The following is an 18,355-nucleotide window of genomic DNA, read 5'->3' on the forward strand; positions in this document are numbered from 1 at the left end:
ATGCCCATAACCTACCCATTCTACCCTTCTAACACCTAGGATCAAACAGTCAAGTTCCCCTGACAAAGGTCTATTTGTCCTTAGCCAATGCATGGTTTTGTTTTTTAGCATTTGGTAGGACTCTAGTTGGTCGGCCTTCAGGGGTGGTACGTTTGTCAGAATGGCAACATAGGGGTGGCAGTCTGGTGGTAGATCCATTGGAGGTCTTTTATGAACCTCTTTGGATAAGGGCTCATTAGGCTGGATACCAGGTAAATGAATAGAGCTTGTTCTTCTGGGGTTTACTTGCTCAGGTCTTTTGTTAATGGCAGGAATTCTAGGATTAACGGGGCCATGGCTGCTAGGAGCCTCAGATTGCATGCGCTTTGTAGCAGGGGCACTACTGGTCTTTGGCTTGGTTCGCTGTTCAGTTGCCTTCGTTGTGGACGGCCCCAGAGGCCGTGTACCCTCGTTAGTGGTTGCATCAAATGCTGCATGGGCTTTTGCAGTTGACACCCCTTTGGCTGGTTCAGATACAGTAGATAGATCCTGTGGGGAAACGGAGGTCGCCCGACCGATTGGATCCCCCCCTGGTTCACCCTCTCTAATTCTGGAGTGAAGCTTGATTCGAGATTTTATGGAGTAAAAATTATCCAGGGTTACCTGTTCAAACCTGTCCATCCGCTCAGTCATCCCTTTAACTCTCTCTAAGACCGGGAGCAACAATGATTTCAGCGTTTTTTCTATTATAATGATTGAAAGGGTCTCATTGGGAGGGGACTCATCAGGTACTACAATCGTGTCGACAAATGGCTCTACAACTGTATTGTCTGTGGATTCACCCTCCATAACCTCTTGAGGACAACTTGCACCCGCCCATACTCCCTTTTTGGACGCACTCACTCTAATACCAAATCTTCTGATTTTCTTACAGGCTCTGGGGTGACAACCACTGCGAGGACTAATAATTATCTTCCTTTTACTATGCACTGATCTTTTTGCTGCTGGCGAGGCCAATACTGGTAAGTGTAATGTGTCCCCATGGCTAGGAGTATTGTCGGAGGGGAACACGGGAACAGATGCATTGCTAGGTCGTAAGTCTGATGCATCTACCTCAATAAGTGGGGCTGAGACTACCATACTCTCCTGCCTAACAAGGCTGCCCCTTGGATCTACAGCCCTTATGTGGTCTATGGAAGGCGAAGCAATCTCCGCAGGGTCAGATGCGCCTGCTGAGCTGGAAGCTTGCGCTGTAGAGCCCAATGACAGCAGCTTCTCAGGGAGATTTGTAAGGAGTTCGATGGATAAGCGACGCTCAGCACGTCTCTCAGCCAGGGCAATCTCTCTATCAATCTCCCGATTAGCCCTGATGAAATATCTATCTAGAGGGCCTAATATTGAGACCCCTACAGAAGATGTTAAGGGGTTAGGAGAGCATAAAGTCATGCTATGGGCAACGATCAATCCTAACAAGACTAAACAATATGGACCGCTTAGTAGAGGGAACCAAAATGTATAATAAGCCTTAGCACCAGTAATTAAAGAGGCCGGTAAGCGACTAGCTGTGTCGCGGTCATAGAGCTTAAAAAGGACCGGAGCCAGATATTAGAGAAGAGGCCCAGCCCAGCCTCCTGCGGCCCCTGACGGCCACAGACGGTCCCGCCCTTGTCCCGGGCTTCTCCCGGGACGCTCCCGCGCAGCGGATGGTTATGTCAACTATAAGGAGGCGGAAGTGGGCGGGGGGGCGGGGCAAGCAGGGAGAGCAGGTGCAGTTGATTAGATCGTGCAGGGACTCCTGGGAGATGGAGTCCCTGCGGCACTGCTCGCAGCCCTGCAACGAGTCCTTCCCTCGCCTCTCGTGCCCTCGGTGATCACCCCCAATTGCTGTGCTTCTCCTTCAATCCACGAAGCGGGACCCGCACAGCGGGTCCGGCGAGCAGCAGACAGGTCCCGAAAAGGGAAGAAGAAGTTCAACAGCTCCTCCCGGTAAAGTTAATTCACAACAGTGTCCCACGATGATAAGAGGGTCTGGGCTTTTCACTCCGTAGCGGGCGGGGGGCGGGGCAAGCAGGTGCAGTTGATTAGATCGTGCAGGAACTCCTGGGAGATGGAGTCCCTGCGGCACTGCTCGCAGCCCTGCAACAAGTCCTTCCCTCGCCTCTGATGCCCTTGGTGATCACCCCCAATTGCTGTGCTTGCTCCTTCAATCCACGAAGCGGGACCCGCGCAGCGGGTCCGGCGAGCAGCAGACAGGTCCCGAAAAGGGAAGAAGAAGTTCAACAGCTCCTCCCGGTAAAGTTAATTCATAACAGTGTCCCACGATGATAAGAGGGTCTGGGCTTTTCACTCCGTAGCGGGCGGGGGGCGGGGCAAGCAGGGAGAGCAGGTGCAGTTGATTAGATCGTGCAGGGACTCCTGGGAGATGGAGTCCCTGCGGCACTGCTCGCAGCCCTGCAACGAGTCCTTCCCTCGCCTCTGGTGCCCTCGGTGATCACCCCCAATTGCTGTGCTTGCTCCTTCAATCCACGAAGCAGGACCCGCGCAGCGGGTCCGGCGAGCAGCAGACAGGTCCCGAAAAGGGAAGAAGAAGTTCAACAGCTCCTCCCGGTAAAGTTAATTCACAACAGTGTCCCACTTTAATTAGGGGACAGCATTTACCAGGCCAACTTCTCACAGCACCTTATTGATCAACCTCTGTTTTACAGAGTGATAATGCTTTCCCATTAATACTGGTATGTGAGAACCCACCAGCACTTTAGAGGCAATCTCTGCCATCTTCCTGTGCTTCCAATCAAACAAGGAAAAATCCCAAATTGTGGTTGCATTTATAGTGTGCTTACTACTCATGTCAGCGGTAATAAGCACTAAATAAATGTGGGATGAAAGAGCTTTTTTGTTTTTTAAATGCAATGACCATCCAGAGATCCAGATTTTTCTGTCAATAGCAAGGGGGAGGGGTAGAATTTGTGGTCTTGGTCCTAAAAGTGGCAGTGACTGACAGAAAACTTAAAGAATATGCTAAATGAAGTTGGCAAAATAGGGGTGAGGTGGATGGATAGCAAAGAGGGTAGCAGTCCCAGTCCTCTGGGTAAACTGTTCCTGGCTCCTTGTCGTTTTTTATTTGTGCAGTTTTTTATCAAGCAGTTCATTTAAGTGTTTTTTAATTATTAACCTCCCCCGCACTCCCCCGTACCTCCTCCACCTGCCTCACCACCCCTTCATTGTGTCGGCCGCCACTGCAGCAATGCCCTAAATCGTGATCAGGTCCTTTAAATTAATCTACATGGATCGTAACAGTTTTGAAATTGATACCTAAAACCGCAGGGATTAAGGACAAAGTGATGTCTAAAGCGTTCAACAGGAGTATCCTAATAGTAATGGTACTCATTTTTTACTCATAAACAACTCAGTACTCTTTGGAACCCTACAGGGTGCTTTCACTTTGCATGAATGGTGGGGGATAATGCTGTACAGAAACTTCCATTCCATTGGCGCATGGTGTAGACAGTACTAAAGAAACGTCCACTGCATAACAATCCCAAACAAAGATGGCACTGTAGTGTTGGGTTCTTGTCCATTGAAATGTAATATGTGATCAGACAACCAGGGGTAGCTGCAAGTAGACCTGCAATGATTAATCAATCGCCTAAGTCTTGGTCTGAAATATGTCTGTTGATTTCTCGACTTTGCCAGTCTTTTAGAGTTTATCTGGATGGTGAAAGTGCTGTAAATAGGTGGTTCTACTCTGCCACCTAAGTGGTGGTGTCCTTGATCATTTAGGGGTGTGGTAACTACTGGTAGACCCCTGGTACAGCCTATTTATTTACAGCAATCCTTCTGATAGCTATTACCCCTGGCGCGACGCATGGCAACACTCCTGGGCATGGAAAGCAAAAAGCCATGGTAAGGGGTTTGTCTCTAAAAAATGAATGGTGAACGAGCAAAGAAAGACATCGCACTGGGCATTCATCATGTCTGACAGTGCAACCGCTGCACCAGAGGATTCACGTTGTGGAAAGAGATCCAAACATGCAGGAAGTAATCTCCCAATAGGGTGGATATGCAGTCTACTACCGCATGGGCAGTAGCAAAGGCCTCCGCCATCTTGTTAGACCATATACCAATTGGATTTCTGTCTGTTTTGCCTAGTAAAAAAGAACAGGCAGTCAGAATCCCTCGAGGTACTTGTGTTACTGAAAATGTGTCTGGCACGTGCCTGATCTTGTCTATTTTATCATGCATAGGAAGTAATGGACTCTCCTCATTGATGGTGCATATTTACAAGCACCACTTAAAAGGCAGCAAAACTGAGGCAAACAGAATGAGCGAGTTTGACAACCCCATGGACTAATGAGACAGAGGAAGGCATACTGTATAAGGGATTCAGCTAGAAGTAAAGTCAAGCCATATCTGCCATCCTGTAAACAACCCACAACAGAAACTACAGCGAGCAGCAGGTAGCATAGGCTTTGTGTGGGTCGCTTGTCAGCAATATTGATTGAGAAGAGATGGATGTGTTAATGAAGAAGCACTTTAATCTAACCATAAATGTGAGAAAGAATATATATCTTCATGCCCCAAGCGCCAGATTCAACTGTCTTCGAGTAGACTATGGCTTAATACATTCCACATTCCTACAATAACAATTCTATCCAATAACACTGAATCAAGGAGACATTCCATTACTCAGCAGATATGGCAGACAGGTACAACAGAAAGAAAAACAAAAATGTTGGGTAAAATAGAAGTCGTTTAATCCGATACACTGCAACATCAAGATCAGCGATTGACGATGGCATCAAATTTGAAGGATTCCCACATCAGGCAATATGCTTCAACAGCAGGAGGACAGTTCAGGTATCAACTTCAACACATAAACCATGGGAGATTTTGAGGAAGGAAGGTCTAATCCATCTATGGCCAGAGAGGCTATAAGGAGGAAGAGAGGAGAAAGAAGGTTTAAGGTGTAAGTCCAGAATGGCATGTGTAAAACAACAGAAAGGCAACAGCATGCAAAAGAACAATAATTAAATATCAATAAGTGAAACAAATACCACTTGCCAAACAATTTTTTGGCTTCTCTTGTTCTCCCGTTTTTTTAGAAATGGGTAAGTTACTATTTATTCTGTACAGAGGGCCAGCTATGATGTAGTTAGAAAAAAGTCAATGGGGGGAAATGGTGTCTTGCAGTATGTGCCCCCTTTTACTTAATTTAATTTTGATTTTCTCTGCACAGGCTGTGAAAATTTCCATTTGCACATTCAAAGTCTATCAAGTACCAATGCATCCTATTTGTTTAATGGGGTTGAAATATGGCTTTAGAAGCCATTGTGCCACTGGCCATGTAACGGCCAGGCCTTGGTACATTGAGTATAGCTTCATTCATGAACTAGTGGATCCTTCATGCAATGGTAGGTTTCAGAGGGCCTGTTGAGGCTTCCTATAAGACACAGGAATATAGAGAATAATGAAGAGTGAGTACAGGCCTTTCACATTTCCATACCTCATTCAATACATAATGTGAAGCAGTCTGGGAAGCAACAGTGGGAAGCAGAACAGCACCAAGTTGTTGCATTCCTATTGATTATAACCTCTGGCAGATTAGTATTTGAGATCCTTTTCTTCAACCTCAACAGCCTGGCCAGCCTGGTGAAGTGTTCTTTTAGAGTGAGTTTGGTATCAGTGAGCCTGCAGGCCAAAACCCAAAAGACATATTGACACTGAAGGATGAGAAATATCCTGCCACGAGAGGTGGGCTCCCTCCAAGAGTCTGCAGGTGAAGGTGTGCTTACCGATGCCATCCTACAGGCTCAAATGCAAAGATAGCTGAGAGGGAGACATTAATGTTAAAGTAGGATATTCTCATGTCATGAAGTGAAGGTAATCTTGCACAACTTGGAAGGAGAGGAGACAAAGTGATGCACACTCCAATTCAAGAACAGGTCCACCCAGTTCTTTTATATCCCATGTGTAATTGTATTTACACTTCCAAGATGTGTTAAACTCAAATCACACACACAGGAAATTCAGATAAGTTTGCATTTGACAATTTAACATCATTTTTCGCTCATGGAAAAGAGCTTTGAGCAGAAATGTTCTGCTCCAGTGGTTCCCAGCCTGTGGAACATGACTGCTTCGAAAATTAAATAATATTAACAGATTAATAAAGTGTATAGGAATAATGTAGATGAATGAACAATTGAAACTTATAAAATGTACTGTAAATGTGAAGGAATGTGAAATGGGAGGCAAAAAACTAAATTAGTATCCTCAAATTCATTCACAGGAGCAGTGTAGGTGCATCAAACAGAATATAGTATGCATGACCAGTGGCCCAAATTGAATTTAGAAAAGCTCCAACTTTTCAATTCAAAATCAAAATTTCGTTTTTTTTTTATTTATATGTGTTATCGAAGTAAATAAAATGCGTCATCATTTGGGTATTTGTTTAATGAATGCTTTTTACAGTATTTGTGTGTATTGTGTTGGGGTTCAAATCATCGACAATGCTTAGAAATGACTCAGAAGGGGGTCCCCGGATTTCAAAATTGACTGTCCAACTCAAGCTAGCTTCCTGCCAATAGCTTGCAGGAGTTTTTGCATCATCTGTGTGAAACTCTATAGAAAAAAATGACAGTATTTTGCATACCTTTAGTCTTTACATTCTGGGTCTATAAAGGAAGAGAGACCAGCAATGTGAGGTGGACTTGGCGGGCTAATTATGGGCACTACTTCAAGAGTTGCAGAGGATGGTCGGGAACATAGACAACAGTTGGGGAATGTCTGTAACGTGTGACAGTACCATGCCTAAGACATAGTACACACAAGTATATTTTCTCGTCAATAAATCTGTAATTGGAGTGAAACTAACGAGAGTGCTCGTCCATTCTACGTTTGGGCAGAGCTGTATATATATATATATATATATATATATATATATATATATATATATATCATTACAGAAAAGAGAGTTGTCCCCTCGAAGAAGCCACACAGAGTAGGTAATGTTCTTGCTTTAATAGGAAAGCTGACGCATGGAAAACAGGACGCTCACCCAGTCTTTAGAGCCCTGACGCGTTTCGTGCTAACTCGCACTTTCTCAAAGGGCACAGGCATCTGGTAATCACATCGCGTTGCACGGGGCACTAAATGAAGTTTATTAGTCCCGCCTCAAAGGGCGTAGCCAGGCTCAGTGCCTGATGGTTCTTGTAGTGCTCCCAAATCCATCTCTAGTGAGTCGCGGTGCGTTACTCCATATTATTGCCATATTTCCCAAGTGGGTAGTGAGGGTACCCTGTAAACTCCAGGCGGCACATAACATCTTCCCTCGCAACCTTCTCTCCACAACAGCGAGGCGCCCCTGGGCGCCAGCATGGGACCGATGATAACGGCGGGGTTCCTTCACGGCAGGACTGGCCGTCATTAATCATTACAGAAAAGAGAGTTGTCCCCTCGAAGAAGCCACACAGAGTAGGTAATGTTCTTGCTTTAATAGGAAAGCTGCCGCATGGAAAACAGGACGCTCACCCAGTCTTTAGAGCCCTGACGCGTTTCGTGCTAACTCGCACTTTCTCAAAGGGCACAGGCATCTGGTAATCACATCGCGTTGCACGGGGCACTAAATGAAGTTTATTAGTCCCGCCTCAAAGGGCGTAGCCAGGCTCAGTGCCTGATGGTTCTTGTAGTGCTCCCAAATCCATCTCTAGTGAGTCGCGGTGCGTTACTCCATATTATTGCCATATTTCCCAAGTGGGTAGTGAGGGTACCCTGTAAACTCCAGGCGGCACATAACATCTTCCCTCGCAACCTTCTCTCCACAACAGCGAGGCGCCCCTGGGCGCCAGCATGGGACCGATGATAACGGCGGGGTTCCTTCACGGCAGGACTGGCCGTCATTAATCATTACAGAAAAGAGAGTTGTCCCCTCGAAGAAGCCACACAGAGTAGGTAATGTTCTTGCTTTAATAGGAAAGCTGCCGCATGGAAAACAGGACGCTCACCCAGTCTTTATAGCCCTGACGCGTTTCGTGCTAACTCGCACTTTCTCAAAGGGCACAGGCATCTGGTAATCACATCGCGTTGCACGGGGCACTAAATGAAGTTTATTAGTCCCGCCTCAAAGGGCGTAGCCAGGCTCAGTGCCTGATGGTTCTTGTAGTGCTCCCAAATCCATCTCTAGTGAGTCGCGGTGCGTTACTCCATATTATTGCCATATTTCCCAAGTGGGTAGTGAGGGTACCCTGTAAACTCCAGGCGGCACATAACATCTTCCCTCGCAACCTTCTCTCCACAACAGCGAGGCGCCCCTGGGCGCCAGCATGGGACCGATGATAACGGTGGGGTTCCTTCACGGCAGGACTGGCCGTCATTAATCATTACAGAAAAGAGAGTTGTCCCCTCGAAGAAGCCACACAGAGTAGGTAATGTTCTTGCTTTAATAGGAAAGCTGCCGCATGGAAAACAGGACGCTCACCCAGTCTTTAGAGCCCTGACGCGTTTCGTGCTAACTCGCACTTTCTCAAAGGGCACAGGCATCTGGTAATCACATCGCGTTGCACGGGGCACTAAATGAAGTTTATTAGTCCCGCCTCAAAGGGCGTAGCCAGGCTCAGTGCCTGATGGTTCTTGTAGTGCTCCCAAATCCATCTCTAGTGAGTCGCGGTGCGTTACTCCATATTATTGCCATATTTCCCAAGTGGGTAGTGAGGGTGCCCTGTAAACTCCAGGCGGCACATAACATCTTCCCTCGCAACCTTCTCTCCACAACAGCGAGGCGCCCCTGGGCGCCAGCATGGGACCGATGATAACGGCGGGGTTCCTTCACGGCAGGACTGGCCGTCATTAATCATTACAGAAAAGAGAGTTGTCCCCTCGAAGAAGCCACACAGAGTAGGTAATGTTCTTGCTTTAATAGGAAAGCTGCCGCATGGAAAACAGGACGCTCACCCAGTCTTTAGAGCCCTGACGCGTTTCGTGCTAACTCGCACTTTCTCAAAGGGCACAGGCATCTGGTAATCACATCGCGTTGCACGGGGCACTAAATGAAGTTTATTAGTCCTGCCTCAAAGGGCGTAGCCAGGCTCAGTGCCTGATGGTTCTTGTAGTGCTCCCAAATCCATCTCTAGTGAGTCGCGGTGCGTTACTCCATATTATTGCCATATTTCCCAAGTGGGTAGTGAGGGTACCCTGTAAACTCCAGGCGGCACATAACATCTTCCCTCGCAACCTTCTCTCCACAACAGCGAGGCGCCCCTGGGCGCCAGCATGGGACCGATGATAACGGCGGGGTTCCTTCACGGCAGGACTGGCCGTCATTAATCATTACAGAAAAGAGAGTTGTCCCCTCGAAGAAGCCACACAGAGTAGGTAATGTTCTTGCTTTAATAGGAAAGCTGCCGCATGGAAAACAGGACGCTCACCCAGTCTTTAGAGCCCTGACGCGTTTCGTGCTAACTCGCACTTTCTCAAAGGGCACAGGCATCTGGTAATCACATCGCGTTGCACGGGGCACTAAATGAAGTTTATTAGTCCCGCCTCAAAGGGCGTAGCCAGGCTCAGTGCCTGATGGTTCTTGTAGTGCTCCCAAATCCATCTCTAGTGAGTCGCGGTGCGTTACTCCATATTATTGCCATATTTCCCAAGTGGGTAGTGAGGGTACCCTGTAAACTCCAGGCGGCACATAACATCTTCCCTCGCAACCTTCTCTCCACAACAGCGAGGCGCCCCTGGGCGCCAGCATGGGACCGATGATAACGGCGGGGTTCCTTCACGGCAGGACTGGCCGTCATTAATCATTACAGAAAAGAGAGTTGTCCCCTAGAAGAAGCCACACAGAGTAGGTAATGTTCTTGCTTTAATAGGAAAGCTGCCGCATGGAAAACAGGACGCTCACCCAGTCTTTAGAGCCCTGGCGCGTTTCGTGCTAACTCGCACTTTCTCAAAGGGCACAGGCATCTGGTAATCACATCGCGTTGCACGGGGCACTAAATGAAGTTTATTAGTCCCGCCTCAAAGGGCGTAGCCAGGCTCAGTGCCTGATGGTTCTTGTAGTGCTCCCAAATCCATCTCTAGTGAGTCGCGGTGCGTTACTCCATATTATTGCCATATTTCCCAAGTGGGTAGTGAGGGTACCCTGTAAACTCCAGGCGGCACATAACATCTTCCCTCGCAACCTTCTCTCCACAACAGCGAGGCGCCCCTGGGCGCCAGCATGGGACCGATGATAACGGCGGGGTTCCTTCACGGCAGGACTGGCGGTCATTAATCATTACAGAAAAGAGAGTTGTCCCCTCGAAGAAGCCACACAGAGTAGGTAATGTTCTTGCTTTAATAGGAAAGCTGCCGCATGGAAAACAGGACGCTCACCCAGTCTTTAGAGCCCTGACGCGTTTCGTGCTAACTCGCACTTTCTCAAAGGGCACAGGCATCTGGTAATCACATCGCGTTGCACGGGGCACTAAATGAAGTTTATTAGTCCCGCCTCAAAGGGCGTAGCCAGGCTCAGTGCCTGATGGTTCTTGTAGTGCTCCCAAATCCATCTCTAGTGAGTCGCGGTGCGTTACTCCATATTATTGCCATATTTCCCAAGTGGGTAGTGAGGGTACCCTGTAAACTCCAGGCGGCACATAACATCTTCCCTCGCAACCTTCTCTCCACAACAGCGAGGCGCCCCTGGGCGCCAGCATGGGACCGATGATAACGGCGGGGTTCCTTCACGGCAGGACTGGCCGTCATTAATCATTACAGAAAAGAGAGTTGTCCCCTCGAAGAAGCCACACATATGGCAATAAAATGGAGTAACGCACCGCGACTCACTAGAGGGGAGCACTACAAGAACCATCAGGCACTGAGCCTGGCTACGCCCATTGAGGCGGGACTATAAAACTTTATTTGGTGCCCCGTGCAACGCGATGTGATTAACAGATGCCTGTGCCCCTTGAGAAAGTGCGAGTCAGCACGAAACGCGTCAGGGCTCTAAAGACTGGGTGAGCGTCCTGTATTCCATGCGGCAGCTTTCCTATTAAAGCATGAACATTACCTTCTCTGTGTGGCTTCTTCGAGGGGACAACTCTCTTTTCTGAAATGATTAATGACGGCCAGTCCTGCCGTGAAGGAACCCCGCCGTTATCATCGGTCCCATGCTGGCGCTCAGGGGCGCCTCGCTGTTGTGGAGAGAAGGCTGCGAGGGAAGATGTTATGTGCCGCCTGGAGTTTACAGGGTACCCTCACTACCCACTTGGGAAATATGGCAATAAAATGGAGTAACGCACCGCTACTCACTAGAGGGGAGCACTACAAGAACCATCAGGCACTGAGCCTGGCTACGCCCATTGAGGCGGGACTATAAAACTTTATTTGGTGCCCCGTGCAACGCGATGTGATTAACAGATGCCTGTGCCCTTTGAGAAAGTGCGAGTCAGCACGAAACGCGCCAGGGCTCTAAAGACTGGGTGAGCGTCCTGTATTCCATGCGGCAGCTTTCCTATTAAAGCATGAACATTACCTTCTCTGTGTGGCTTCTTCGAGGGGACAACTCTCTTTTCTGAAATGATATATATATATATATATATATATATATATACACATATATATATACACACATACAGTTACACGTTACACAAATAGGACGGTGTCACTAAAAAAGATTCATATTGGGACAAATTCTCTACTGGAGTATTCGAGCAGAGATAGATTTCACTCGTTATGTGAAAAACATATCTCTTATATTATTTGTTTTATTTTAAGCAATTCATCCTATAATTACTCTCTAAACGTCTATATAAGTGCACATCTATCTCCTTCTGTTACAAACCTTTTATCTCTGTACCTGCTGACCGAAATTGCTCTAGGCATGAAACTATTTATGAAACTCTCTACGAAACTAAATACAACCCAAAGAAATACCTCCACTCAGCACTAGTATGTTCCACTGTTGGTTGGTTGAATGAATGAATGAATGAATGAATGAAAAGGAATATATAGAGCACGACTGCGGCTTCATAAGAAGCGTCCTGGCACTTACATAAGTTTAAGAAGGAACAGATGTACAACTCCCCAAACAGAACTGTCTTCAACTGTGCCTTAAACAAACTTTCGCTAGAGATGGAGCGGAGAAAGAGTGGAACAGCATTCCAGAAACTGGGGGCCAGAAGAGAGAATGCTCTTCCCGCAGATCTGATGTGAGTAATGATCAAATAGATGATCCTAGAGAGTTCCACAATAAGGCAATGGAAGAATATTTCCTAAGTTCACTTAACTGAAATAATATTCAATGGGCATTTCTCAGTGTCAATCATTGTGATTTTTCTTGTTGACAGTTCTATCTGTAGGTGTTCTCATATCTCACACTTGGAGGGTTATTCCCCCTCCTACAATGGTCGGTTATCTTCTGATTCCTTTCAAAGCAAAATTCTAGTACAATGCACTGCTCAGCAGAAATAGATTGTAGCAATAAAACCTCACACTCCTTACAATTCCTTTAGGTTAGCATGCATTGAAAAATCTAAGATATGTATACTGAGTGCACTACAGCTATGAATGAGATTGGATATTATAGTGATCAGAGAGTACTGATGCTGACTTCAAAAGTAATGAAGGTGGTGGCAGGTACTGGTATTGAACACATAGGGACCTGTGTCTGCGGGAAGTACTGGGAAAGCAGGATTGACTATACTGAATGTGCTGGCACTAGAAATACTGGTAATTCTGTTCACTGGAGGTACTAGCAACCAGAAATACTTGCATTACTGCTCATTGGAAGTACTGGCAACTGGAAATACTTATAATACTGATAAATGGAGGTACTGACACTGGAAATACTTGTAATACTGCTCATTGGAGGTACAGGCAATTGGAAATACTTATAATACTGATAAATGGAGGTACTGGCACTGGGCATACTGGTAATACTGATCACTGGAGGTACTGACACTGGAAATACTTGTACTACTAATCACTGGAGGTGCTGGCACTGGGCATACTGGAAATATAAATCAGAGGAGGTACTGGTACTGGAAATGCAGGTAATATAGATCACTGGAGGTACTGGCGTGTCGGGCACAGACGGAATTGGCACCAACAGTGATGGCAGATACTGGGATGTGGAACATCAGCATTAACATTTTTCTTATTAAAAAAGTTATCTTTTGTTAATATATATTTGCTTTTCATTACTTCTCGCTCTTGAGGATTTTTGAAATACATTGAATCCAAATTCGTCACATAACTTTAGAATAAAAGGGCATACTACTAGGACGCGACCCTCCCGCAACATCGCCCCAATCCTGTTTTCTATAAATTCCAGCGAATACTGTACCTTATCTTAGCTGCACACATTGCCTTCCACACTTAGATGAGCAGCACTTCAGGTTTGCTTCGCATCCGCTGTCGCTATCACAAGCCTGACGAGCAGCACGGAGGCAATATATTTCATTCAATGGACATGAACCCGGTTTAGCTGAAATACAGAAGCATCAGAGACAGTGTCGTCACAGTGGAGTAACAAAGTGTCATACACCCTAATGCGAGACAGGAACAAGACCCTCTTCTCCTGGTTTACTAGTGACATATAACCACATTTGCTCTGTAGGAGACATCTCTACACCGTAGGCTAAGGTGCCACTGTACCTGCTTCGCTTTTGATAGCCACCCCCCTGATTTGTTTGGCACTTCATAAGTCGGCACTTCACAAATAGGATGACCGCAGAGGCTGCCCATCAGTGGCCCATGGCAGCAACTTTGATTGCACCTTCTCCTACACCACTAACCTTTTGTCACTTATGCCCACATGCATCATTGAGAATTGCATTCGCAAACGGTGCGAATCGCAATTTTCAGCCGTTTGCGAATGCAATTCTCAAATTTTGGATGCATCATGCTTTTTGCAATTTTAGGAATCGCAACCATGTTGCGATTTCTAAAATTGCGTTTGCATTTAAGAAATCGCAATTTGAGATTTCTTAAATGCAATGCATGATAATTTTTAAATTGCGAATTCGCAAATTGGAAGGGGTAAATTAGCATGAAGTTGAACTTCATGCTAATTTACCGAAAACTTTCAAACATGCACAAGTTACATATTTGAAAGTTCTAATTTACACACACACATGTCCTTGGGGCATGTGTGTGTGTAAATTGCATTTAAAGTTAAATTTCAGGGGTGCAGGGAGGGGTTCTTTGGACCCCCCTGCACCCTTGAAATTGCATTCACATTTTGCAAATTCGCAAATTGAAAATCGCAATATGTGAATGCCTTCCCATTGATTCCTATGGGCCTTTTGGCCCATAGGGATCAATGGGAAGGTTTTCCTTAATTGTGATTCGCAAATTGTGAATCGCAATTAAGGAAAAATAAGGAATCGCAAATAAAGTTGAGATTTTTTCATGCATTGCCGTTTGCGATTTCTAAATTGCGATTCCTTAATTTTCGCAATTTAGGAATCGCAAACGGCAACAATGATGCATGTGGCCGATTATCTTATAGGTAGCTCTGATCACTAGAGCACATTGAAGCCATTATTATTTCAGACAATGCCAGTTACCATAACTCTCCACAAGAAGCTCATCGTGATTGTATTGTAATTGTATTATATAGCTCTTACTATCCCTGACGAGGCGCTAACACACTTCATGGGGCAGCACGCTGCTCCCGAACCCAAGGATAGGGGTTAGTGTAGTGTTATTGCATACTGCAGGTTATTGCGATTAGTGTTGTGCACTCAGCAAACCATTCCATGCATTCACTACAGTTTCTTTGTGGTGGATTACATTAATAGGAGTTACTTGTGATCATTAGTTGGGGGGTGTAACACATGCCCCTGGGATTAATAGATGAGCCTGGGGAGGTTTAGGCATTGTTAGGTTGTAGGGGTATGAGTTTCAGAGGAAGAGAGATTCTGACCTTATAAAGGAGTTGTGGGCACTTTGCAGAAATACATTAACAGGCATTAAGGCACACATACATGTAATAGGGTAGGCTGTGCTCAGAGAGAGGACAGGAGGCATGCAGGGGATGTACGGGAAGGAGAGAGCAATTTGAAAGGATAAAAGAGTGGAGGCAATCAGAAATTTTAAAGTAAAGATCAGTTTTTCATGCAAGGTTTTAGCATTATAAATGAATTCTTTTTAGATAGCATCCCCTTTGAGGGTGGTAAGACTGTAGAAAGAAACATTATTTGCATGTGAATATAGTGCTATTTATAATCAGTATTTTAGAAGGATTAGAATGAGGCGAACAGTCTGTCCACTGCCGGGCTACTTTTATAACGCCATTTCAGCAAGACCAGGTGGTGTGATAAAGAGTTGAAAGCGAAATTTAACAGCCGCACGCATAGTAATGGAAATATTTAGTGCTTTAGGCTGTTGAAAGGAAACAGTAACCTCAAGATCATAGGAATTCAAGAAAATATATGCATAAGGAATGTAAAGATTTAAAATACCTGAGCTGACTTCAGATGTTCATCCATAAGTTTTGCTCACGGTATTAATTATGAAAGCAAAGTGGGATTCTTTTGGTTGTGTCCGGGTTGGCACTGTACAAGATATAGGGCGAGGATAGGTTCACCAGACAGTAAAGAGTATTGCTCACATTTCTGAGGGTGGAGTTTCAAACACTGAGGTGTGGCAGATGAATCTGGACTCCCTTTAGAAATTCAATAAATGCTTTGTTAACAAGGGGATACTGATTAGGCGTCCTTATGGACTCCCCTTTGCTAGATAGTAGGGCTGACAGGTGGAACTGCAGAAGTCTGTTGTACAAGGTGAAAAGGCCCCTTATGTGTGGTTTAGTCATTTTTCTACTACAATCACCCTTTCAGTCGCTCTGATGACCGACAAGTGCAGACACAATACACCTCACACTGCTTTATGCCTCTGTTGTGGGTGCTCCAGGTTGAAGGCTATCCATTAGTAAGGAGCCTCGCCACACAAAGATTGTGTCTGGAGAACAGCTTAGAAAGGACATTTAAAAGGAGGATTACCCCAAACTGGTTAAGATGCATAGACAGTGGATGCACTTGCATCCACTGTAAGGTTACATACCAGGGCACAGTAATGTGCCTACCTTTCCTCAAAGAGTTGGGTTTGCCTTTTCATCACAAAATGGCAAATATTTACAATTGTTTTTGTCAGACTCAAACCCTTACTGGAAATCAAGTTTCCTCTTCAGGCAGGTCCCGGGTAATACATAGTACAATAATTTGCTGTCTTGCTGAAAAGAAATTAACATAACTGTATAAAAGGAACCCCATAGGAGTGGCTAGCAGCCTCCTCAACTTGCAAGTAATTAAGAAGGTTACAGTGAGAGGCTATACCCTTAGCTGGCCTCTTTGTATGTCTCTCTGGGGTTGGCTTGGACATAAATTTTGACAACAAGATTCACTGGGTTTTGGAGGACACAAATCACAATTTGGGCATCTGAAGACACGGGGCAGTATCGAGGCAAGGGAATTCACTCAAAATAGACAGTCTTCTAAACACACAAGACAGGTTTCTAGAAGTACATGACACACAATTTTATAAAGACACAAAGAAAACAGGGTTCTGAAGCAAAAGACCACATAGAGTTCAAAACTCATTGGAGTGAGACCCAACAGAACACACAGGCCTCCGTAGAGACAGAAGATTCTACAAACATGCAAGACATACCACAGGTGCTGGAAATCACAGTCTTTTGCGTGGTAATCTCCCAGATTTTTGCATTCACTAACCTATTTTTGCGGAACTCATTTTGTTGGCATAAGCACTCGGCACACTTTACTCCTGCTCCCCCTTCCAAGCATGGTAAAATTGGTATACACCTGATTGGTACCTTTAATTTACTTATATGTCCATAGTAGATGTTATCACATGTACACAGGACCTGTAAAGTAAAGTGGCATTGTAAAATATGTCACAGGCCTGCCATTGTAGCCGCTATGTGAAGTTCTAAAACTACAATTTCCATCTGGCAAAATAACACTTTTTCCATGTCTAAGCCTTCCTTTTTAATACTCATAAAACACCCCTAAGGTAGGCGCTAAAGGCTCATGGACAGGGTGCATGGTATTTAAAAGGTCAGACATGTGTACTTAAGTTTTACATATATAGCAGTGAATAGAACCCAAAGTCATTTTTCACTGTTGTATGGCTAGCCTCCTACATGCTAACACTAGTTTACTGTATTACTTTTAATAGCTGATAAAATCAGTATGTGAGCATCTAGAAAAATACTTCTTTCACTCATTGTTATTGTAATCTAAAATTCTCTTTAATGGTAAAGTATGATTTTAACTTACTATTTTTGAATATGCTACTTTTGGAAAGTTGGAATTTTCCTGCCTCAGCCACATGTGCCTTTCTGTCAGTGTCCAGGGACACATTACCAGTATAGGCTCTCCTGTGGTGCGATGTGTATTCCTCCTAGACAGTGGGTAAAAGGGGGCTGAGTGTAGGGAAGGGTACTGAGCAGTATGACCTAGGGGTCTGTACCCTGCCCCTCCCTGAGCTTCAAATGTTTTCTGAGGGTTGTTTCCACCAGTTTCCTACCTTCAGAATATGCCAACCCTGTCCCTGGCACATGCAGCTCACACTAGAGTTTGCCTGCCCTTTGTTTCCCTACACAAACAGGAGCCAAGCCCAGGGAAAAAGGAAGAACTGATCAGATCCAGTTTAGAGCTAGACAAAGTGGTGACCTCCACCCACAGGCTGGCAATACGTATGCAAGTGGTACCCTCAGAACTTGAAATTTGAATACTCCTTGACCTGAAAAGATTCTGAAAACGGACTGCCCGACTGTCTTCAGAAGGAAGACTGGACCAGCTTTCCCTGAACACAAGACCACACTGGTGACTCCAAGTAAGGGGCATTGATGTACTTAAGCATACCATTCGTCTTAGCTTTGCTTGCTGCGTATTTCAAAAACTCATTGCATCCCTCTTTGGGAAAATAGAGAAATTAGTGGTTTTCCAAGAAGATATCTTGGTGTTTGTAAAACTGTTGAATTACATAATCAAATTATAGGAAGTGTATTGGAGACCAGGCCGGATAGAGGTGTGACTTGCAATAGGGACAGGTGAACATTTATTTTAATAGATGAATATTTGAGACATTAAATAACATCCAAAGGTCTATCACACAAGACAGATCTACTTCTGGCCATTGTTCAAGTCAAGACACAAAAGATTTTGGCTCCATTCAGCGGCATGATCATGTCTGCAATGTGCGAACCAGGATGTCTTTCCCTCTCAATTGCTTTGTTGGCCTGGTGCATATCCATGCAAATGTACATTGCACCTCCACTGTCCTTTTTTGGCACTACCACTATGGGCAACACCCATGGTATGGGGCCGGTAGAGCATTCTATGATGTCATGTTTCAACAGCTATTCTAGTTCTTTTTC

At 45.3% G+C, this 18,355-nt stretch overlaps 1 protein-coding gene across 1 annotated transcript in view; it reads right to left on the minus strand.

Annotated features, from left to right (window-relative positions):
- Positions 1-4,711: 4,711 nt before the first annotated feature.
- The window catches only part of LOC144768316 (uncharacterized), a 30,249-nt gene continuing 16,605 nt past the window's right edge, over positions 4,712-18,355 (minus strand). Inside the window, exons 4-5 of the mRNA XM_078651891.1 lie at positions 13,295-13,435; positions 4,712-4,908 (exon numbers count right to left, since the gene is read on the minus strand). Coding sequence (XP_078508017.1) covers positions 13,296-13,435 — 140 coding nt within the window. The 3' untranslated portion in view covers positions 4,712-4,908; position 13,295. The remainder of the gene's footprint in view (positions 4,909-13,294; positions 13,436-18,355) is intronic.

Source organism: Lissotriton helveticus, chromosome 7 (genome assembly GCF_964261635.1).
Source record: "Lissotriton helveticus chromosome 7, aLisHel1.1, whole genome shotgun sequence".
Taxonomy (NCBI): Eukaryota; Metazoa; Chordata; class Amphibia; order Caudata; family Salamandridae; genus Lissotriton; species Lissotriton helveticus.